Here is a 24,671-nt window from a genome sequence, read left to right on the forward strand (position 1 = left end):
ATTCTTACTGGAAAGAGAAACTGAATAATGGAATTCCTTGGTAGTCTGGTGGTTAGGATTCAGTGCTTTCACCACTTCAGCCTGGGGTTCTATCCCTGGTCTGGAATCTGAGATCCCATATCAAGCCACTGCACAGTATGGCAAAAAAAAAAAAAATGAATACTGATCTCTATAATATTTTTCCTAGCACCCCTTTGATAGGGCCAAATGGTCAGAGCTATTCTCCAGTCACTCATCAAGGTGGAGAATTTTGCCCTGCTGCCCAGGCACTTTTGGAGTCAGAGAGTGCTGAGGTTGACCTCAGAGAGTTCCTGAAGGTCACAGAGCAGATGCACCATGGATAGATCCAATCAGACCTCCCCCATGGTACAATTCATCCTCCTGGGCCTCTCAGCCCACCCAAAGCTGGAGAAGACGTTCTTCGTGCTCATCCTGCTCATGTACCTGGTGATCCTGCTGGGCAACGGGGTCCTCATCCTGGTGACCATCCTGGACTCCCGCCTCCACACACCCATGTACTTCTTCCTGGGGAACCTCTCCTTCCTTGACATCTGCTACACCACCTCTTCAGTGCCCCTTGTCCTGGATGGCTTCCTGACCCCCAGGAAAACCATCTCTTTCTCAGGCTGTGCCATCCAGATGTTTCTCTCCTTTGCCATGGGAGCCACAGAGTGTGTGCTTCTGGGCATGATGGCGTTTGATCGCTATGTGGCCATCTGCAACCCCTTGAGGTACCCCACTGTCATGAGAAAGGCTGCCTATGTGCCCATGGCAGCCAGCTCCTGGTTGGCTGGTGGAGCTAACTCCTTGGTACAGATCTCTCTTGCAGTACAATTACCCTTCTGTGGGGACAATGTCATCAACCACTTTAGCTGTGAGATCCTGGCTGTCCTGAAGCTGGCCTGTGCTGACATCTCCATCAATGTCATCAGCATGGTGGTATCCAATGTGATCTTCCTGGGGGTACCAGTTCTGTTCATCTTTATCTCCTATGTGTTCATCATCGCTACCATCCTGAGGATCCCCTCGACTGAGGGGAGGAAAAAGGCCTTCTCCACTTGCTCTGCCCACCTCACAGTCGTGCTTGTCTTCTATGGAACCATCCTCTTCATGTATGGGAAGCCCAAATCCAAGGACCCCCTTGGGGCTGACAAACAGGACCTTGCAGACAAGCTCACCTCCCTCTTCTATGGGATGGTGACCCCCATGCTCAACCCCATCATCTACAGCCTGAGGAACAAGGACGTGAAGGCAGCTGTGAGGAACCTAGTACGTCAGAAACACCTAACTGAGTGACTGGCTCAGATTCTCAGACTGTCAGAGTGCAAGACCTCCACAATCCTCATTGTCCTCATGGGGGAAATGGTCCTTAGGTTGTCAATGGAAAGAGCCTTTTCATTTCTGATGCTGCTGGTTAGTTTGTTGGCTTTACCCAGAACTATACTGTATCATATCATAGCTGTATTTTTGCTGCCCAAATCTTGCTCTGATAACAGAATTTGATGAATATCCATAAAAGATGATAAATATAGTCAAAGGAAACAAACAGGGGTTTTGATGGTACTGGGACCTTTGAGTATACTGTTTTTCTCTGTGTAGAATGACTGTTTCTTCTGTTCTGCTTTGGTGTCATCCCAGAGACCTTGATTCCATCTAATACATTGGAAAATGTCATCTGCCTCAGTATACAATAGTGATCCCTTAGCACCGTGGCAGGAACTACTCTCATATGGCAGCACTAGAAAGAGTGGGATTGATCTTGAGCAGCTGCTTTTGTTTTGATCTAGTGGACATTAACAATATCATCATGCACCACGTTCTCCTCTTTGTTGTCACTGCAGGCAAGTCAGAGGCAAGCATGCTGCTCTGCTGCAGCAGAAGCAGAGTCCTGCAGGACTGGGTGCCAGCAGCTCCCAAACTTGTGTCTATGCAACCGACATGGCTCATGCATGCCAGACACTTCGTGAGCATGCCCACATTGCAATGAAATCCTAGAAAGATTGTGGGAAAACAAATGCAAAAATCTTTCTCAATCCTACAGCTAATAAGGGGACCAGCAGGAATCATTACCCCTACCATCTGTGGCTCAGGCAAGATAGGCTGTGGGACCAGTGCCGCTTTCAGAGCTCTATGTCCATGACTCTTCCTAAGCTCAAGGAACATACCGAGATAGACGTGGGATTTACTACTGATTATAGCTATTATTTTTTATAGCTATTATTTTTAATCCACTTTAATTTGTATTTTTAAAGGGCAGTTATTTCCAAATTTTGGTCCTTTAACTTTTGTAGTATGTAAGAGGTTGGTTGTTCCCTCTTTTTCTTTCTTCCCTCATCTTATCTTCATGTTAAATCAGCCCCAGGTCTTTGCCTCAGATATATTTTTGTAGGTTGGAGTGCAATGGGACAATAGAGGGGATGGTCCAGAAAACTAAAACAGAGAGCCAGAGCTGGCATTCATCAGGTCCCTTCATTTTCCTAAAAGGCTAACTCATTAAAGAACACATTTGGAGAGTTCCTGTTGTGGCTCAGGAACCTGAGTAGTATCCATGAGGATGCAGATTTGATCCCTGGCCTCACTCAGTGAGTTAAGGATCTAGCATTGCTGTGGCTGTGGCATAGGTTGGCAGCTATGGTTCTGATTGGACCCCTACCATGGGAACTTCCATATGCCACAGGTGAGGTCCTAAAGAGACAAGAAAGAAGGAAAGAAAGAAAGAGAGACTAGATCACAATTATTGAGTGAGGGAATAATGAAGAGAAGAAAAGAAATAACATAAAGAGAAGAAATTAATTAACGCATCCCTCCTCCCGTATCTACGCACCTCGATCTCCTCTAACTGAGGGCTTGAGGTCCTGCCGGATAACGAGACAGCACGATAGCTCTCTAGAGAACTTGCTTCTTTCCGTGCAGGCCTTCTCCAGAATCCCTCCCTACCCTCCCTCTCCCTCCTCGTTCCCTCTCGCCTTCCTTCCCCTCACCTCTTTCTCCGCCCTCCCTTTCGTCTCCTTCCTCCCTCCTCTCTTCTTTTCCCTCCCTCTCTTTCTCTCTCCCTCCCTCCTCTCTCTTCTCTCCCTTCTTTCTTTCTTTCCTTCCTTCCTTCCTTCTCCTCCCTCCCTCCCTCCCTCTCCCTCTCCCTCTCCCTCCTTCCCCTCCTCCTCCCTCCTTTCTCTCTCTCTCCTCCCTTTCTCTCCCTCCCTCCCTTCCTCTTTCTCTCTCCTCCTCTTTCTCTCTCCTCCCTCCCCCTCCCTCCCTCCCTCCCTCCCTCCCTCCCCTCCCTTTCTTTCTCTTCCCCCCTCCTCCCTCCTCCCCCCTCCCTCCTCCCCTCCCTCTCTCCTTCCTTCCCTTCCTTCCTGCCCCGATTACGGAACCTATTTGTGCCCCAAATTAGATGGAAGAGAAATCACCTGTGAGAAGAATGAGGAGAGATTCCTAGAGGCAGAGAGGAGTGAAGGCTAGCAGATCCCATTCTGGGTGGGACTCATCCCTACTCCATGGCAGTGTCCTAGGGTCTTGGGGAGAGTGTTTGCTTAATACTGCCATGGAGGACAGTCAAGGCCAAACTGTTCAAAGACGTCAGTCTCCCCCTCACCGGTGCATTCCTTATTGCTTTAGTGAGGCGGGGTGGCCTCTGGGTTTTCCCAAGAAAAATAGCAGGGTGGTGGGTTCTTTGATCTCACCTCGCACTGTTGCTGCCTGCATGCTGAGGGCATGTTTTCTAGGGCTGCCTCTGCTAATAGTCGTCTTGGTAATATATTACCAAGCAGGTAATATATTTTGGGGGTTATCTCAGGAAGCTGGCATGAGGGAGCACAAAGAGGGAGACGTGAAAGGAGGAAAAGCCAATATGAGGGTACATTATTAAGGTGGCTGCTGTAGGCAGTGGGGTACCAGTTCTGCTCTCAGAATTGTCTGCATGAAGGATGGGAGCTTGGTGTGTTTATTCCCAGCTCCCTTTCCTTCCTTACTGGTTGTTAGTTGCCTCCAGAGTTATTTCAGTTTCCCATTGCTGCATAGCAAATCACCACAATTTAGCATCTTAGGTCAGGGCCCACTTACTAGCTCACAGTTCTGTAAGTCAGAAATCCAGCATAGCACGACTGGGTTCTTCTTTCAGGGTGTCAAATGGCCGAAATCCAGTGTCAGCTGGAGTAAGTTCTCATCTGGAGGTTCTGAAGAAAAACCCACTTTCAAGCTCATTTATGCTGCAAAACTCAATTCTTTGCAGCTGCAAGACGAAGGTCCCCATTTCTTTGCTATATCCTCCACCCCCACCCCGCCATGTTCATGTCAGTAATGGTGCATCACATCCTTTTAGTGCTTTAAATCTCTGGCTTCTGTTTCAATCACTAGCTAGAAACAAAACAAAACAAAAACCCCTGCTTTTAAAGGATTCACGGTTAGGTCTGGGCCACCTGGGTAATCCCCCTATGTTAAGGCCAGGCATGTCACATGGCATAACACAATCATAAAAGTTGTCTTTTTTTCCCTTTTTTTTTTTGTCTTTTTGCTTTTTCTAGGGCCACTCCTGTGGCATATCAAGGTTCCCAGGCTAGGGGTCTAATCAGAGCTGTAGCCGCTGGCCTACACCAGAGCAACGTGGGATCCGAGCTGCGTCTGTGATCTACACCACAGCTCACGGCAACACCGGATCATTAACCCACTGAGCAAGGCCAGGGATCGAACCCGCAACCTCATGGTTCCTAGTCAGGTTCGTTAACCACTGAGCCATGACGGGGAACTCCAAGTCATGATTTTTACAGTCCTGGAGATTATGGGATGTGTACACCAGGGAGAGTGAAATCCTGTGGGCCTCTTCATATCCTGCCTACCACAGTTGTAACCTTGTTCTTCTGGGCTACACACAGTGAGTTTCCACTGCCATTGGAGAGGGCCTGGGCAGAGGCGCTGAAAGATGGACGGTGCACTTTTGAGGTGGGCTATTCTTAGCTCAAGGTGAATTTAACTTGCACAAACTGTCCACACAGCTGTGGCTAAAATCAGAGGTGGACTGAGAGATGGGAAGTGAGATACTGTAGCATTTGCTAATTATTGTTTTGTTTTGTTTTGTTGTATGTCTTTTTGGTTTGGTTTTTTGTGTTTTTTTTGTTTGTTTGTTTGTTTGTTTTTTTGTCTTTTCAGGGCTGCACTCACAGCATACGGAGGTTCCCATAATCAGAGATGTAGCTGCCGGCCTACGCCAGATCCACAGCAACACAGGATCCGAGCGGTGTCTGTGACCTACACCACAGCACACAGCAACACCGGATCCTTAACCCACCGAGCAAGGCCAGGGATTGAACCTGCAATCTCATGGTTCCTAATTGGATTCATTTCCACTGCACCATGATGGGAACTCCAGCATTTGATAATTACTGATGATCTATTATAGAGCCAAATTCATGTTGCCTCCTAAAGATGCCACAGAGCTTGCCCGATCCACATTCCCTTCTAAAGGGAACTGTTCCAGCTTCAGCCCAATGACACTTCCAGTTATCCTACAGGTCATGGGTCACTGGACCAGAGCAACTGACCCAAGAGGAATTAACACTTAAGCCATAGATTTGAAGGTAATATGTCTGACTGAAGCAAAAAGATGAACTGTGCTAATTAGATTCATCTTTGGGGAATTTTTAGTTGGGGAACAGGGAGACTAAATCAGTTTAGTGAGACCCAAATCAGAAAGGACCCAGTAGAGTTCCCATGGTGGTGCAGGGGAAACGAATCCAACTAGTATCCATGAGGATACGGGATCCAGTGTCGCTGTGAGCTGTGGTGTAGGTTGCAGACACGAGCTTGGATCTGGGGTTGCTGTGGCTGTGTTGCAGGCTGGCAGCTATAGCTCTGAACAACCCCTAGCCTGGGAACTTCCATATGCCCCAAGTGTGGGCCTAAAAAGCAAAAAGCAAAGAATAAAGACAGAAAGAAAAGAAAGGACCCACCAAAGATTCCAGGAGGTAGGGTTGATGTTATGTCAATGGGGTAGGAGGCAAACCGTTAGCAGATGAAACTCATTAGAAAAGAGAGGGAGAGAGAGACAGAGTTCCCATCCTGGCTTAGTGGTTAACGAACCGGACTAGAATCCATGAGGATGTGGGTTCAATCCCTGGCCTTGCTCAGTGGGTTAAGGATCCAGTGTTACCATGAGCTGTGGTGCGAGTCGCAGATGTGGCTTGGATCCCGCATTGCTATGGCTGTGCCTGTGGCTGGGAACCTCCATATGCCTCAGGTACGGCCCTAAAAAGACAAAATACAAAAAAAAAAAAGTAGAGAGAGAAAGGAAGGAAGAAAGAAAGAAGAGTCTGTCTTGTTAATAGAGAAGATTCAGAGGTGAACACATGAACCGTTTCTAGGTTTCCTGGAGCTGCTTGCTATCAAGGACACTCTCCATCTCTGCAATCCTTCCATTTTGCCCTGTTAAGAATCTGTTCTTTGATTTATGTAAGAGTCCATAATTGCCTGCAATGCATCTCTATTTAGAACCACCACAACAATAAAACTTTCCTTGATCTTGCCTAATGGGTCTTGGTTTCTAGCAACCAAAAGAGCAAAACTAAACAAGGTCAGGATGAGAGTTACGGAGAGATGGTTGCTCACCATCAGTCCTGCCCCTAGTTGAGAAATGAACAGGATTCTTGGAGGACCCCAGTGAGGAAACTCGGGCTGGTCTGCTTGTTCCCAATTAGTGCTGGTTCCGTGTTCCCTCGAGGGTTAACTCGGAGGATCCTGAATATTATGAGAAGGAGGAGAAGGGAATAGGGATCCATTAACCATCCCCAAGTAAATTACGACAACAGCTGCCTCTATCCCTCTCCCAGTATGGTCCGCTGCCTATTCAGAGAAGGTAGACATGAGATGGATTTTGCCTCTCTCAGACCACAAAGGCCACCATAGGCTAGGCTGATTCATTTGCCCTTCTTTGTTCCAGAAGAGGAAGTCCCATCCCAGACTGCATGGCCAAGAGGACCACTGCCTTTCGGTTCTGCCTCTGGCGTTATATACTAGGCTATGACCTTGATCAAACTCCTTTTCCTATCTGAGTTTCAGTTGCTTTATCTATAAGCTGGGAGATATCGCTGTGACTCTGACACTATGTAACACAGACTCTAGGTTCAGGCATATTCAGAAGGAAGTAACGTCCAAGGCTTTTCGTGCAAAAACAAATGGGCACTTTTTCCACAACCGTTCTAGATCAAAGGCCTGGGCATGTCTGAAGGCAGAAGGGAATAAAGGCAGCTGATGAAGATATAAATGGAGGGAGCAACCTTGGGAGCAACTGACATGGGTCGGGTTAGGAACCAGGGGATGTAAACAGAAAAATAGAGGTTCTACGGCTCGTCTCACCCTGAAGATATTTATTTCTGGAGAATGAATGGTTTGGATGGCCCAATCATAAACAAACTCCAAACAAATCTCTCCCACTTCTGTAGAGCTCTGATTAGTACCGGGTGTTGAAAGGAAACTGGGAGGATTCTATCAAACAAAGTTCCTGCCGGCTAAGGGCTGTGAAGACGGACCAGCACACAGCAGTCTGTTGGCTGTCCTTGTAATGGGACAGAGTGGAAAGAGAGTGCAGTGAAAATGAAGTTGATTCCTCTTAGATGTGCATGAGTACCACCAGAGAAAAACACAACTTGAGACTGATCCTCAGGGAGGCTTCAAGTGAGAGAGTGTTAGGAGTTCCCGTTGTGGCGCAGTAGTTAACGAATCCGACTAGAAACCATGAAGTTGTGGGTTTGATCCCTGGCCTTGCTCAGTGGGTTGAGGATCCAGCTTTGCCGTGAGCTGTGGTGTAGGTTACAGACTCGAATCCTGAGTTGCCATGGTTCTGGCGTAGGCCAGTGGCTATGGCTCTGAATAGACCCCCTAGCCTGGGAATCTCCATATGCCGCGGGAGCAGCCCTAGAAAAGGCAAAAAAAAAAAAAAAGGGAGAGAGTGTTAGAGCTGGACTTTGAAGGATGGGAACAACCACAATAAGAGCTTCATAAACATCCCCCTCATTCTGGATGATTATCAGAGCTGGTTCCTTGGCTCTGAGGCAATCAGGAAGTCTCAAATGAATCGCTGCCCAAAGTAGTCCATGGGTCAGTAAGCACCTTGTTCTTTGTCCACTTGTGCAAGCCTGGAATGGTAAGAACTGCCAGCCTGACCCATTACGTCAAAGGATAAGGCGCCCCCATACATGATCTGCGTTTGCGTGGTGCCGCTTTCATGTTATTACTCTCTGTCTCACTCAATACCCAGTACCCTCAAAACAATATTTTAATGGATTATAAAACTGTAAATCACATGAATTATGTTACATAAAGTTAGTAAAAAGCAAGAAAATAAAAAAATCAGTTTTGGGTTTTCTGAATATATGCAAGGTTTTTTTTTGTTTTTTGTTTTGGTCTGTTTGTCTTTTTAGGGCCGCACCCTTGTCATATGGAGGTTCCCAGGCTAGGGATCCAATCAGAGCTGTAGCCACTGGCCTACGCCAGAGCCACAGCAACATAGGATCCCAGCCGTGTCTGCAACCTACACCACAGCTCACGGCAACGCTGGATCCTTAACCACTAAGGAAGGCTAGGGATCGAACCCATGTCCTTACGGATGCTAGTGGGGTTCGTTAACTGCTGAACCATGACGGGAACTCCATATGCAAGTATTGTTTAAGTACACCAAGTAAAACTGAACCTAGCAAAAATATCACACTTTATTATTTCTAATGCTATGACAGCTATTTTAATACAAATAAGAAATATACTATAATTATAAATTAATATAGTTAGCATTGTGTTTATATCCTAAGAGAAAACATAGGATTAGAAGATGAAGTAAGGGGAGTTCCCGTCTTGGCTCAGTGGTTAACGAATCCGACTAGGACCCATGAGGTCGAAGGTTCGATCCCTGGCGTTGCTCAGTGGGTTAAGGATCCGGCGTTGCCATGAGCTGTGGTGTAGGTCGCAGACGCAGCTCGGATCCCGAGTTGCTGTGGCTCTGGCGCAGGCCGGTGGCTACAGCTCCGATTAGACTCCTAGCCTGGGAACATCCATATGCCGTGGGAGCGGCCCAAGAAATGCCAAAAAAAAAAAAAAATACAAGAAGATGAAGTAAGGAAAAAGAGCCATAGAAATTCACCAAAAAATATTTGCTCGTACCTTTAAATGTTTTTATTGCCAGTATTTTGGAAACCAGCTGTTGTTATACTCTGGAAAAATCAACTTTGTTTTCCACACAAAGTTTCAAAATAAGGATAGCAGACATGAGAGCTATATAAAGTTTACGTATTTAAAATCTGTTTGAATTGAAAATAGAAGTTTGGAATCCATATTACCTGCTAATGTAATTGTACCATTTACAATTCTGGAAAAAAATCATCATATTGCAAATGGCATCTCTTTTAAGAATGGTTTATGTGTGTGTGTTCACATGTGTGTCTCTGAAGTTTTATTACATAATTGGAATGGAAAAAGATTAATAACAATGCGTTGGTTTATGGCTTCCCCATTTAAGCTTTCTCCCACAATTTACTAACATAACTCTGTTATTTCCTGCACACAAACCTTTGTTCCAATCAGTCCTTTCCCATGGTTTTTGACTTTCTTCTGTGAAAAGAACACATGAAAGCAAAATCTGTAGCAACCACATCTGATGAAACACTGTCCAAAAATGCTTTCAACTATTTTCTTTCTGCAAAAACAGCCCATGGCATCACACTGCCTATAAACCACAACTTTAAATTTGGAAAAGATTTTAGATTGCCCTTTTAAAAAGATTTTTTAATGAATTTTTAAATTGAGGTATAGGTTTTTACAATATTACATAATTTTCAGGTGTACAACATAGTAATTCACAATCTTTAAAGACTATACTCCATTTGTAGTTATTACAAAATATTGATCATCTATATTGCACTGTACAATATATCCACATAGCTTATTTATTTTATACATGGTAGTTTGTACCTCTTAACACTCTACCTCAAAATTGTTCCTCCCTTTCCCTCTCCCAGCTGGTAACCACAATTTTTTCTCTAGATCTGTGAATCTCTTTGGTGTTATATTCATTTGCTGTATTTTTTAGAGCCTACATATGATAACATGCAGTATTGTCTTTCTTGACTGACTTATTTCACTAAGCATAATACTCTCCAAGTCCAACCATGTTGTGGCAAATGGCAAGATCTCATTCTTGCAAGATCTCATTCTTGCTTATGTGGTATATATATTATATATATACCACATCTTCTTTTTTTTTTTGTCTTTTTGCCATTTCTTGGGCCGCTCCCATGACATATGGAGGTTCCCAGGCTAGGGGTCGAATCGGAGCTGTAGCCACCGGCCTATGCCAGAGCCATAGCAACATGGGATCTGAGCCGCGTCTGCAACCTATACCACAGCTCACAGCAACACTGGATCCTCAACCCACTGAGCAAGGCCAGGGATCAAACCCGCAACTTCATGGTTCCTAGTCGGATTCGTTAACCACTGCGCCACGAAGGGAACTCCTGTACCACATCTTCTTTATCCATTCTTCTGTTGTTGGACATTTAGGTTGTTTCCATGTCTTCGCTATTATAAACACTATTACTGTGAACATTGGTGTGCATATATCTTTTTGAATTACTGTCTAAATTTTCTTCAGATATATATCCAGGGTTGGGATTGCTGTGTTATATGATAGCTCTGTTTTTAGTTTTGGGGGGAACCTCTATACTACTTTCCACAGCGCCTGCACCAATTTAGATACCCACCAACAGTGTACAAGCTTCCCTTTTCTCCATATCCTCACCAGCGTTTTTGCTTTGTGGCCTTTTTGATGATAGCCATTCTGACACGTGTGAGATGATATTTCATTGTGGTTTTTATTTGCAATTCTCTGATTGTTAGTGATGTTGAGCATCTTTTCATGTGCCTGTTGGCCATCTGATTTTCTTTGGAAAAATGACTCTTCAGGTCTTCTGCCCATTTTTTTATCTTGTTTACTTATTTGATATTGAGTTATATGAACTGTTTATGTATTTTGGATATTAACCTCTTATCAGTCACATCATTTGCAAATATCTTCTCTAATGTAGTACGTTGTTCTTTCGTTTTTGCCGTTGGTTTCCTTTGCTGTGCAAAAGCTTTTAAGTTTAATTAGATCCAATTTATTTATTTTTGCTTTTGTTTCCTTTGCTTAAGAAACAGAACCAAAAATGAATTGCTATGATTTACGTCAAAGGGTGTTCTGCCTATTTTTTTTTTTCCGGTTTTAGCTTTCCAGGCTTGCATTTAGGTCTTTAACTCAATTTGAGTTTATTTTTGTGTAGAGTGCAAGAAAATGTTCTAATTTCATTCTTTCATATGTAGTTGTCCAGTTTTCTCAGCACCGCTTATTAAAGAAATTATCTTTTCTCCATTGTATATTCTTTCCTCTTTTGTTATAGATTAATTGACCACAAGTGCATGGGTTTATTTCTGGGATGTCCATGTTGTTCCGTTGATCTATGTGTCTGTTTTAGTGCCAACTCTATGCTGTTTTGATGACTGGTGCTTTGTAGCATAGTCTGAAGTCAGGGAGCATGATTCCTCTAGTTCTGTCTTTTTTCAAGGTTGTTTTGGCTATTCAGGGTCTTTTGTATTTCCATACAATTTTAAAATTTATTTATTCTAAATATATAAAATGCCATTGGTATTTTGATAGGGATTGCATTGACTCTGTAAATTCAATTCAAAGCATTTTCTCTAATGTAAGGAACAAGACAAATACACACACTCTTGCCACCTTTATTCAGCATAGTATTGGAAGTCCTAGCCACAGCCACCAGATATGAAAAAGAAATAAAAGTAATCTGAATTGGAAAGGAATAAGTAAAACTGTTGGCAGATGAAATGATATTATATATCAAAAATCCTAAAAATGCTGTCAGAAAACTGCTAGAGCTCATCCATGGATTCAGTAAAGTTGTAGGATACAAAATCAATATGCAGAAATCAGTTGCATTTTTGTACACTAACAATGAAATATCAGAAAGAGAAGTTAAGGAAATAATCTCATTTACAATTGCATCAAAAAAATGAAATACTTAGGAATAAACTTACCTAAGGAGGTAAAATACTTGTATTCAGAAAACTATAAGACACTGATGAAAGAAATTGAAGACAACACAAACACAAAGAAAGATATACCATGTTCACAACTTGGAAGAATTAATATTATTACAAATAACTATAATACCGATATTATCCTGCTCAAAGAAAATCTATTTTTTTAATTGAAGTATAGTTGATTTATGTTGATCTTTTTTTTTTTTTTTTTGTCTTTTCGCCATTTATTGGGCCACTCCCATGGCATATGGAAGTTCTCAGGCTAGGGATCAAGTCGGAGCTGTAGCTGCTGGCCTACACCAGAGCCACAGCAACACAGGATCTGAGCCTCGTCTGTGACCTACACCACAACTCATGGCAACGCCAGATTCTTAACCCACTGAGCAAGGCCAGAGATCGAATCCACAACCTCTTCGTTCCTAGTTGGATTCGTTAACCACTGAGCCATGACGGGAACTCCCTGATCTTTATTCTTTCTTCTTCTTTTTTTTTTTTTTGGCCATGCCCATGCCATATGGAAGTTCCTGGGGCCAGGGATCGAACTCTGTGAAGTGTGGCCTTCACCACCACTACAGCAATGCCAGATTGTTAACCCACTGTGCCACAAAGGAACCTCCAATGTCGATCATTTTTTATTTTACCTTTATGAGGGTAAAATCATGATAGATTAACACGAATAATTCTGAGAAAAAAATTAACCATACTTCCCAAGCCAATCTATGATTCAATAAATTGCCCTTTTTTAAAAGCCCATATATTTGTATAACCCTTGCCTAAGTAATCTGAGCGTATTTTAATCCAGCTCTCATTAGTGCAAAATTACAATGAAACCATTATTATGAGCACATCAGTTTTAGATGTCAGAATAAGTTGTCTCTGATGACAGGCCTTTGTTTTTGCCATTTTTTCTTTGCCCAGCCAATTCCAACTTCCTTCTTCTCTTTACATAAACATTGCTATAGAAGGGTCAACAGCCATACTTCATCCTTCATTCTGGATTCATCATCAGTCTTGTTTGAACTCACAATCCCAGATATACCTTTTCTTCAGCTCTACTTCACAGGCAATGAGTGTGATTACCTGTTCTTCTGTTCCACATTCAATGCAGAATCCACAGACTCCATGTCACTGTCATAGGTTCATCTGTCTTTTCCTTTGGTCTTTCACATTCAGTAAATTCTCCTCTGTACTACTTTGTCTGAGTTTATCACTTGCACCATGAAGTTTTAGAAACATGCACTGGAAGGAGCATCCAAGTTCCTTATACTATTCTTGAGTTAACCAAAATACTTGATTTCTAGTGTCATTGGAGATCAGTTGTTGTCAAATACAACCAATAACCTCCAACACATCTCTTAGTACTGCTTTTGCTGCATTCCATAAGTTTTGGTATATTGTGTTTTGTTTTTGTTTGTCTTTTTTTTTTTTTTTGTCTTTTTGCTATTTCTTGGGCCGCTCCCGCGGCATATGGAGGTTCCCAGGCTAGGGGTTGAATCGGAGCTGTAGCCACTGGCATACGCCAGAGCCACAGCAACGAGGGACCCCAGCGGAGTCTGCAACCTACACCACAGCTCACAGCAACGCCGGATCGTTAACCCACTGAGCAAGGGCAGGGACTGAACCCGCAACCTCATGGTTCCTAATACAGATTCGTTAACCACTGCGCCATGACGGGAACTCCTGTTTTTGTTTGTCTTGATGTATTTTCTTTTTTTTTTTCTTTTTATCCTTATTCGTTGTTAAAGTATAGTTTATTTACAATGTTGTGCTAATTTCTACTGTAAACCATTTATCTATCTGTCTATCTATCTATTTATCTATCTATACATTCATTCACACACATCTTTTTCTCATATTATCTTCCATCGAATTCTATCCCAAAAGATTGGATGTAGTTCCCTGTGCTATACAATAGGACCTAATTTCTAATCCATTTAAAATGTTATAGTTTGCATCTACTAACCCCAAACTCCCAGTTTGTCCAACTCCCTCCCCCATCCCTCTTGTCAACTACAAGTCTGTTCTCTATGTTTATGAGTTTGCTTCTCTTTTATACATAGGGTCAATTGTGCCATATTTTAGATTCCACATATAAATGACATCATATGGTATTTGTCTTTCTCTTTCTGACTTACTTCGCTTAGTATGAGACTCTCTAGTTGCATCCATGTTGCTGTACATGGCATTATTTCATTCTCTTTATGGCTGAGTAGTATTCCATTGTGTATATATACTATGTCTTCTTGGTCCATTCATCTGTCAATGTACATTTAGGTTGTTTCCATGCCTTGGCTATTGAATAGTGCTTCTATGAACATGCAGGTGCATGTATCTTTTTGAATTATAGTTTTGTCAAAATATGTGTCCAGGAGTAGGAAGCTGAATCATATGGTATTTCTATATTTAGCTTTCTGAGGAAACTCCATACTGTTTTCCACAGTGGTTGTACCAATTTACATTCCCACCAACAATGTAGGAAGGTTCTCTTTTCTCCACACCCTCTCCAACATTTATTATTTATAGACTTATAATGATGGCCATTCTGATCAGTGTGAGGTGGTAGTGTCTTGAGGTATTTTCTAATTTCTTTTTATTTCTTCTTTGTCCCAATGGTTGTTCACAAGTGTGTTGTTTAATTTCCACATATTTGAATTTTCCAGTTTTTACATCTGCTATTGATTTCTAGTTTCATTTGATTATAGTCAGAAAAGATGCTTGGGGAGTTCATATTGTGACTCAGGAGGTTAAGGACTTGACATTTCCTCTATGAGAATGTGGGTTCAATCCCTGGCCTCACTCAGTGGGCTAAGGATCTCGCATTGCCACAAGCTGTGGTTTGGGTTGCAGATGTGGCTTAGATCGGTGTTGCCTTAGCTGTGGCATAAGCCATAAGTGCAGCTCTGATTCAACCGCTGGCCTGGGAACTTCCATATACCACAGGTACAGGTATAAAAAGAAAAAAAATAGATACTTGGAATGATTTCATTCCTCTTAAATTTGTGAAGACTTTTTTTGGCTGTAGCCTGTAGAGGTTGATGTGGAATCTCACTTTCCAGACAGGAATTAAACCCAGGCCATAGCAGAGAAAGCTCTCAGTCCTAACCACTAGACCACCAGGGAACTCCCTGTGAAGATTTGTTTTGTGAGCTAAGATGTGATATATCCTGGAGAAAGTTCCATGTCCACCTAAAAAAGAATGTATATTCTGCTGCTTTGGGGTGGAATGTACTGTATTGATAAAAGTCATGAAGGCTGAGAAGTCCCACAGTCTGCCATTTGTATGCTAGAGAACCGGGAAAGCTAAAGGGTAATTCAATTGGAGTCTCAAGGCCTGGAACAAGGAGCTCTGATGTTTGAGGGAAGAAGATGGCATTCCAGCTCATGAAGAGCCATAATTAACTTTTAAGTTACCTTTCTCAACACAGAAGGTGAGTGCCCTGAAGACGGAGCCATTGTCCTACTCTTCTACACGTGGCTGCCTCCACTCCCCCCTGAATAAAGTAATGTCCACAGTGATGGTCTCTCATGGAGTGCCTCAGGGCTCTCTGTCCATTCCTGTCCTGTGTTGCACTCCTATCAGTGACTCAGGTGAGGTGTTGAGCATGCACAGAGGACAGGAAGCTGAAAGGACAGAGGTGAACTGGAGGCAGAGTGAGGATCCAGAAAGAACAGAACATGATGCTTCAAGAAGCCTAACCACTATGAGGATGAGTAGACATCCCAAAATCAAACTCTGCCTCTCCCCCCAAAACCACTGCCAAGTCCAGGCTGGGGGTGACAGACTCCAGCAATAGCCGAGGGAAAGGACCTGAGTGCTGAGTGAGCTGCGGGATGTCTGATAAGCAGGCTCTGGACTCTGGGTGATGTGTTCATAGGAACATGTTGCCCAAAGAAAGGAGGTAGGACACTAAAGGAGGGAGGGAGGCAGCAGGCAGCAAACTTCTTCCAGGGCCTTGGGCATAATTGTATCTTTGGGATGTTATCCCAGAAGGATACAAAGTTTCTAAACTGCGTACAACTCACTTTCCAAACTTTAAATGACTTTAGGGATTACATTCATTCCCCAAAGGAAACTGAGACTCAAATTACTTTCTATAGGCAATGGCCGGTTCTTTGGAGATCATTCCTGGAGCACCGAGGCAAGTGGAGTGAGGAAGTCTGGACCTTCACCCATCACAGGGACTGACAAGCACCCTCCTTTCTTGCTCTGGGTGCCTGAGACCCACTGTGGCTATTTCTGACATGTGGCCTGTTTACAACCCTTAGGAAAGTGATCATTCTTTCATATCATTTCTGATAAAAAGGTAAGTAGAGATTTTCATAAAAGGACTCTGAGATTCCTAATAACACAAGCTCATTTCTAAGAATAGATTTTCTTGTTCAGTAGAAAAGGGCTCAAATGGGGTCGGGGGGAAGAAGTGATCTCAGTGGTATAGACTCTCTTGGTGGGATATAATATTCTGAAAGACATCTCAAGATTATTCCGGAATTGTAGACAATGCCCCTCAACCATATGAGGTTTTTGTTTTTGTTTTTGTTTTTTGTTTTGAATGCTATAAGAGTAACAAGTTGATTCTCTATCATCTTAGTGCCAAAACCAATGTATTTATGAATATTTGGAGGGCATGGAGAAGAGGAACTAACTTTGTATGGGAACTACAGATGGCAGAGACGAGTAGAAGTTGTAGTGAGGCAGAATTTCCTAGCCAAGGAACTGCTTTAAAAAGAAATAAACCCCCTCAGCAAGCAGAGAGGCTGCTTCATCCGAAGACTCCAGCTGAGGCCAGAGGATACTGGTCAAAGAAGTAGCGTGTCTGCCTGCTTTGGAAGTGGAGTGGGAAGGGTGACCTGCTTAGACCCTTAGGCCCCTCCCAAGCCTGGTCTACAGTTGTCTGTTAGCATAACAACAGCCAGAACTGAAGAATGACCAACATGGTGTATTTTAGGAAGCCCTGAAAAGCAGGGGGCATCCAACCCATGGCTGTTCCTATGGCTATTTTTGCACCTCCGCTGAAAGAAAATATTTTAGAAAACCTTTCCAAACACGAAGTGCTTCCAAATCAAATTAATTGAGCTGAAGTGATCATAAAGGGAAGCATTCCTCATCTTTGTTCTTACTATAGAAAGTGAGAGGTTGGAACTATGATTCCACTCATGAATAAACCAAATGCCTTCCTTTCTCTTGTAGAAGAGGAGCTGCTCAAGGGGATTCATGACATCCATCCCCTGGACTGAGAGGGACTCTGACCTTGGAGGTACAGGGCCACAGACAGAGTTCCTATAGACCTCACATATGTGAAGAAGAAGTCGGGGGAGATGGACATGCAGTCATGTAGCCTGCCCTTTGCATTTAGGGACAGAAGGGATAACACAGCTAGTAATACGGCCTCAGAAAAGCCCAAGGAAGGCGAGGATGGCTTGTCCTCAAAAACCTGTCAGTGGCCATTATTTATTCTGGGAAAATCTTTTGATCAAGCCAATGTCCAGGAAGAAATTATAAAAGTCTCTAAAGAATGCTTTTCATCTGCTTGTTGGTTTGTTTGTTTGCTTTAAAAAGGTTATAATAGCAGAATGGAATACCTGGGAACACAAAGTTAGGTCAGCGTTCTCAACCATGGCTGGACATTGAAACCATCTGGGGAGCTTTAAAAAGTCCTGATGCCTGGATTCCATCACAGACATTTGGATTTGCTTGGCCCAGGGTGTGACCCAGGAAAAGAGGACAATTAAGGGAATCGCTATCTTTAGCTCTCTGATGGACTATTATGGGGCAGAAAGGGGTGACATATTCTATGTGTCCCCAGAAAGCACAACTAGAACTAGGAAAATATAAAGAGATTTTGCCCATGAGACAGAATATTCATATGATATTCAGAATAATAATCTGAATATTCAGATGATTCAGAATATTCAGATGATAAAATATTTACGGGGCTAGAATAGGCTTCCTAAAAAAGGTAATGAGATCTTCATTGGTGGATTGGATCAGGCAAACACTGGATAGTCAGAGCTTGAATGTGCAAAGAAAAAAATCAGGTAGACTAGATGTTTGGAGGTCCCTTTTCCAAGGCTGGGGATCTTCGAAGTCAAGGATAAGGCATTAGCCTGACTTCAGTGTCAACAGTATGAAAAGCCACCCAGGAACCGGGGCTCTCTATTAACGCAGCCTGGCTTCCCAGAGCATTGGGTCAAACTGGCCAGGACAGCACTGTAGCTGGGGGGCTGATACATGCCTTGAATGCAACCACCTTCTACAACACATCTGCCCAAGTCCAGCCCTCAACCCTCTTCAAGGACCTGATTGAGTGTCACCTTCCCCAGATGGCCTTCCTGTCTATCCTGCCCTTCCAAAGTGACCCATCTATGCCCCCTCTCTGGAACTGTGGTCTATTCTGGAGCCAATGCATCCTTCCTTGAAAAACTGTGGATTTTTAGAGTCATGCATGAATGAGTCATGTTGGCTGATGAATGGGTGAAAGGAAGATAGGATGGGTTAAGTGGATAGGATGGCCATGGGACCTGGGCTGTCTATTTCAGGAGAATAAGGAGAAGGTTAGAAGATGTTTCTATGAGGGTAACATGAAGAGAAGAAGGCCTGCTGAGAGCTGGAGATTCAGGACTGATCATTCCATCAGCCCTGGACACCAAGGAAGAAAAATATTATGTGAACTTAGTCTCAACTTTCTGGCCAAGGTTTAACCAGATGATACATAGAGATAGAAATGAATGTCTGATCAGGTAAATTAAATCACCACAGGGGCATTTCAAATGTCTCTTACACAGAGGGCAGCTTTAGATGACAAAGTAGACTCTTATCTCCTGAATGTTATTTAGAACCACAGAGAGACCATCCATTGTTAAAGCTGTTTCCCTTCTGCTCAGTTGAGAGAGCATTTCTCACTGGCAAGCCAGCACTTCAGAGTCAGAGAGTGCTGAGGCTGACCTTCTGATTTCCTGCAGGTGACAGAGCAGATGTACCATGGACAGGTCTAATCAGACCTCCTCCCTGGTAGGCTTCATTCTCCTGGGCCTCTCAGCCCACCCAAAGCTCGAGAAGATGTTCTTCGTGCTCATCCTGCTCACGTACCTGGTGATCCTGCTGGGCAACGGGGTCCTCATCCTGGTGACCATCCTGGACCCCCGCCTCCACACACCCATGTACTTCTTCCTGGGGAACCTATCCTTCCTCGACATCTGCTACACCACCTCCTCAGTGCCCCTCATTCTTGACAGCTTCCTGACCCCCAGGAAAACCATCCCTTTCTCAGCCTGTTTTGGGCAGATGTTCCTCTCCTTTGCCATGGGAACCACAGAGTGTGTGCTTCTGGGCATGATGGCATTTGATCGCTATGTGGCCATCTGCAACCCCCTGAGGTACCCAGTGGTCATGACAAAGGCCACCTATGTGCCCATGGCTGCCAGCTCCTGGGCAGCGGGTATCATCAATACTGCAGTGCAAACACTCCAAGCAATGCAGCTGCCCTTCTGTGGGGACAATGTCATCAACCATTTCACCTGTGAGATCCTGGCTGTCCTGAAGCTGGCCTGTGCTGACATCTCCATCAATGTGATCAGTATGGGGATAACAACTATTATTTTCCTGGGCATCCCAGTTCTGTTTATTGTTTTCTCCTATGTATTCATCATTGCTGCCATCCTGAGGATCCCTTCAGCCGAGGGGAGAAGAAAGGCTTTCTCCACCTGCTCTGCCCACCTCACAGTTGCAGTCATCTTCTATGGGACCATTGTCTTTATGTATGCCAAGCCCAAGTCTAAGGACCCACTGGGGACAGATAAACAGGACCTTGCAGACAAGCTCACCTCCCTTTTCTATGGGGTGGTGACCCCCATGCTCAACCCCATTATCTATAGCCTCAGGAACAAAGACGTAAAGGCTGCTATGAAGAAACTAGTACATCAGAAACACCTAACTGAGGTGTAACCCAGCATAGAGAAGGGAGTTTTCCAAAGTTCATGCTTTGGACGATGTGACTAAGACCAAAAAGGAAACTGGCCTCATTGCCCTTGTTCCATAGGCAATGGAAGCTTCTATCTAAGAACCTAGAAAGGAAAGAGCTTCATATTTTTAGAAAGGCTGGCTAGCTGTTGGCTTTGTGCATAAGCAGTGACATCAGATCGTAGCTACTTTATGCCAATGACATCTTGGATCCTTTGCAACCAGAAGTTGGTGCAGTCTGTGAAGAGTCATGGCCATGTGCAAAATTGGGAAAGAGTTATAGAACCTGGTCCTAGTAGAACTGGGTTCTTAGAATTGCTGACTACTGTACCTGCTTTTGTTGTATCTTAGAGGCATGTGTTTGGTAAGAAAAAATGTCATCCAGGCCATTTCAGTGAATTGCCTAATAGCACCATGGTAGGAATTCTCAAGTCTTAGCAGCAGGAAAAGAGGGCTCGTCCCTTGCACCATGGAACTTACCAGTGTGGAAGCACAGAATGATGTTTGCACTCTCCTCCCCGCACCCCAGCTCTGATCATGTGGTACTACAGCTCTGCATGGCTGAGAGGCAGCACCTCTCAATCTCTTCTTCCCCAAGCAAGCTACATGACCTACAGCATTAACACCTATCAAACACTCCCATAAGTGTGTCCAGGCTATAAGGAAATCCAAAAAATATCTGCAGGAAGACAAAAGCTTATAATAATCCTCAATTCCACAGCTATCTTCAGCTGTTAGTAAGAGTTGCTTCCCACTGGTTATGCACAGGTATGATAGACTGGGGTCTATGGGTTTGGACTCTTGGGTTGTCAGTAGCATGGAGGTTGGAGCCCACCTCCTGTTGGAGCAGGAGATCTAGGATTGCATAAAAGATGAAATTCTACTCAATCTGCTTTAAGAATGTGGGTTTATTCAAAAGCAGTAGCGACAACCTCAGGCACATTAATCAGGCTCCAGCTCCTTTGCTCTGAGATTCTCTTCATGCTTCACTCTTCCATTTATCAGCTTTGTTCACAGGCTGATTCTTCTCATGGACACAAGAAGGCTGCCATCAGCCCTGGGCCTGCACTTTCACCATTCATTTACAGGATAGAAACCATTGATTCCCACAACCAGAGAACAGGTTTCTCAAGGTTTTCTCAGGCTGGACTGAGGCAAACCACAAACTAATTTCTCTGGCAGGTGGCATAAGATTATGCAGTGTAACTCAGACCAGCAGGACCTTCCTCTGAAAAAGAACAGATCAGTCTCAGACTTGGGTCTATGGCTGCAGTGCAAAGGGAAGTCTATAGTTGTTAAGAAAGATCTAGAGAGGCAATTGATCTTGGGAGGGCAACCAACAAATGTCCACCATTTTCTGGGCCCTGGGTATAGCTTCCTGATTCTGGGAAATCCCTCGGAGGGCAGAATGTCTCTTATTAAATACTGAGACAGAATATTCTCATCGGCCTGGTCAGATGGGGGCTCAATGTTAGACTTAATTTCAATAAAGAAAATAAACACAAGAATATCTCAGAGTTCCCACTGTGGCTTAGTGGTTAATGAACCTGACTACTATCCACAAGGATGAGGGTTCGATCCCTGGCCTTGCTCAGTGGGTTAAGGATCTGGCATTGCGGTGAGCTGTGATGTATGTCACAGATGCAGCTTGGATCCCACATTGCTGTGGCTGTGGCGTAGGCCAGCAGCTGAAGCTCCGATTCAACCTCTGGTCTGGGAACCTCCGTATGCCACGGGAGCGGCCCTAGAAGTGGCAAAAAGACAAAAAAGAAAAAAAGAGAGAGAGAGAGAATATCTCTTGTACATTGGAGTTTTGTCTTAGATTTGAACTTGTTCCAAGTGTGTTTCTATCACATGTCAATTCTGCAGTTGAGAAGGCCTTTTTTTTTTTTTTTTTTTTTTTTTACTGGCAGCACTAAGGACACTGCCCCAGGCCAGGGGCTGAACTAGCACCTCTACGGTGACCGGAGTTGGATTCTTAACTCACTGTTCCACAGCAGGAACTCCAACAAGCCCTCTAGATGGTCTGCATTTTGAGGTAATTTTAGCCCTCCCTGACTTTTTTTTTTACTTTTTTTTATTACTCAAATGAATTTATCACATCTGTAGTTGTATAATAATCATAACAATCTGATTTCAGGAGTTCCCATTGTGGCGCAGTGGTTAACGAATCCGACTAGGAACCATGAGGTTGCAGGTTCGATCCCTGCCCTTGCTCAGTGGGTTAACGATCCAGCATTGCTGTGAGCTGTGGTGTAGGTCGCAGACAGGGCTCAGATCCCGCATTACTGTGGCTCTGGTGTAGGCTGGCGGCTACAGCTCCGATTCAACCCTTAGCCTGGGAACCTCCATATGCTGTGGGAGTGGCCCTAGAAAAGGCAAAAAGACAAAAAAAAAAATCTGATTTCACAGGATTTCCATCCCACAGCCTAAGCACATTCCCCTACCCCCCAAACCTCCTCCGGAGAACATAAGTTTTTCAATGTCTGTGAGTCATCATCTGTTCTGCAAAGAAGTTCAGTCGGTCCTTTTTTCAGATTCCACATGTCAGTGAAAGCATTTGATGTTGGTGTCTCATTGTATGGCTGACTTCACTTAGCATGATCATTTCTAGGTCCATTCATGTTGCTGCAAATGCCATTATTTCTTTCCTTTTAATGGCTGAGTAATATTCCATTGTGTATATGTACCATGTCTTCTTTGTCCACTCCTCTGTCAGTGGACATTTAGGTTGTTTCCATGTTTTGGCTATTGCAAATAGTGCTGCAATGAACATTGGAGTACACCTGTCTTTTTGAGTCATGGTTTTCTCTGGATAGATGCCCAGAAGTGGGATTGCTGGATCAAATGGCAGTTCTATTTTTACTTTTCTGAGGAATCTCCATCCTGCTTTCCACAGTGGTTGCACCAATTTACAATCCCACCAACAGTGTACCACGGTTCCTTTTTCTCCACACCCTCTCCAGCACTTATTGTTTGTAGACTTTTTGGTGATGGCCATTCTGGCTGGTGTAAGGTGGTACCTGATAGTGGTTTTGATTTGCATTTCTCTAATAATGAGTGATGTTGAACATTTTTTCATGTGTTTTTTTGGCCATCGGCATGTCTTCTTTGGAGAATTGTCTGTTTAGATCTTCTGCCCATTTTTTGATGGGGTCTCCCTGACTTTTTAATTTAATATTTCTACATTTAATTTCCTTCTGCCCTATTTCTTCACTTATCAATTATATTTATTTTTTGGCCTTGGGTATATTTTGAGTTCCCTCAAATACTGTGAGGGATGATGTCAGGCATAATTTAAAAGACCAAACAAGTAAACAAAGCAACTAATAAGCAAACAAACCAAAAAAAATGGCAAATGACAAAACATGGCATTGCTGAGGGGCAGCGGGCTGGCTGTTGGGGGCTACGGCCCCTCACATATCCTTTCTCTGTTGCCATCTCTCTCACCTGCTGCAAGTTACTTAGGGACCAGAAGGCCCTTCGTTCCTTTCAAGGCTGATCTTCTGAGGCAGTGATTCTAACCCCAGCCTCAAGCCTGGTAGGAAACTAGGGATGGGGAAATGGAACGAAGTAAGAGTCACCTTCCTGTGTCATGGTCCCCAGGTCATCCTTGCCCTGTGCTTCCCCCTCAACTCCCAGTCCCCTGGACTTACTATATGTGAATATGGACCTATACAGGAGATGGTTTTTATCATAGTCCCACATATATATTTAGATTTACCAGAATATGAACCTCTGTGGCTGATATTGAACTTGACAGCATTAACAGCCTGAACCTAGCCAGAAGACAGACAGGGACTTGAACCCACGTGCCAGGACTTGAACCCAGCCCAAACCCAGATTGGGACTCAAACCAAGCCAAAAGCTATATTGGGACTCGAACCCATGTGTCAGGACTCGAACCCAGCCAAAACCCAGATTGGGGCTCGAACCCCCGTGTAAGGACTCGAACCCAGCCAAAACCTAGATTGGGACTTGAATCTATATGTCAGGACTCAAACCCAGCCAAAACCCAGACTGAGACTTAAACCCACAGTTTTAAATTAGAATCACTCACCCGGTGTCTGGACTTACTGAGGTTCAGGTTCTTTATGCCTCCATGCAGAAGGAATTCAGTGAGAGGCAAAGTGATAGGCAAGAAATAGATTTATTAATATAGGACGCTGGTGGAGGTCCCTTCATGGCTCAGTGGTTAACAAACCCAACTAGGATCCATGAGGATGTGGATTCGATCCCTGGCCTCACTCAGTGGGTTAAGAATCCGGCATTGACATGAGCTGTGGTGTAGGTTGCAGATGCAGCTCAGATTCTATGTTGCTGTGGCTGTGGTGTAGGCCAGCAGCTGTAGATCCGATTTGACCCCTAGCCTGGGAACTTCCATATGCCGCGGGTGTGGCCCTAAAAAGCAAAAAAAAAAAAAAAAAAAAAATAGGGCGCTTGTAAGAGATGCAAGCGGGCATGAAAGGAGGCTTTGCCCTGAGAATCTGGTGGGCTACAGTTTTATCTTCTGAGGGGAGCACGGGTCGGAAAAGACCCCTCTTCCTTTCTGGAGGTAGTAGCTCCTCTTTGGTGTCTACTCAAAGGTGTGTATTCAAATCAGCAGAAAAGCAGTCCCCAAACTCCTGCCCTTGGTCTAAAT

At 44.0% G+C, this 24,671-nt stretch overlaps 2 protein-coding genes and 1 non-coding gene across 3 annotated transcripts; all 3 read left to right on the forward strand.

The window, feature by feature from the left end:
• Positions 1-336: 336 nt before the first annotated feature.
• On the forward strand, positions 337-1,296 carry LOC125121304 (olfactory receptor 13C7-like). The gene has a single exon (XM_047769559.1). It carries the CDS (start codon positions 337-339, stop codon positions 1,294-1,296), a length of 960 nt encoding a protein of 319 aa, XP_047625515.1.
• An 11,326-nt stretch (positions 1,297-12,622) lies between these two features.
• LOC125121746 (small nucleolar RNA SNORA69) lies at positions 12,623-12,754 on the forward strand. The gene has a single exon (XR_007133610.1). It is a non-coding gene; the product is annotated as a small nucleolar RNA SNORA69 (small nucleolar RNA).
• A 6,297-nt stretch (positions 12,755-19,051) lies between these two features.
• Positions 19,052-20,014, forward strand: LOC125121305 (olfactory receptor 13C7-like). Its single transcript, XM_047769560.1, has one exon. The coding sequence runs from the start codon at positions 19,052-19,054 to the stop codon at positions 20,012-20,014; it is 963 nt and encodes a 320-aa protein (XP_047625516.1).
• The last annotated feature ends 4,657 nt before the right edge of the window (positions 20,015-24,671 follow it).

This window comes from Phacochoerus africanus, chromosome 2 (genome assembly GCF_016906955.1).
Source record: "Phacochoerus africanus isolate WHEZ1 chromosome 2, ROS_Pafr_v1, whole genome shotgun sequence".
Taxonomy (NCBI): domain Eukaryota; kingdom Metazoa; phylum Chordata; class Mammalia; order Artiodactyla; family Suidae; genus Phacochoerus; species Phacochoerus africanus.

Excerpts from the sequence above, each read along its gene's own strand:
- LOC125121304 (XM_047769559.1), top strand. The coding sequence starts at position 337 with ATGGATAGATCCAATCAGACCTCCCCCATGGTACAATTCATCCTCCTG.
- LOC125121305 (XM_047769560.1), top strand. The coding sequence starts at position 19,052 with ATGGACAGGTCTAATCAGACCTCCTCCCTGGTAGGCTTCATTCTCCTG.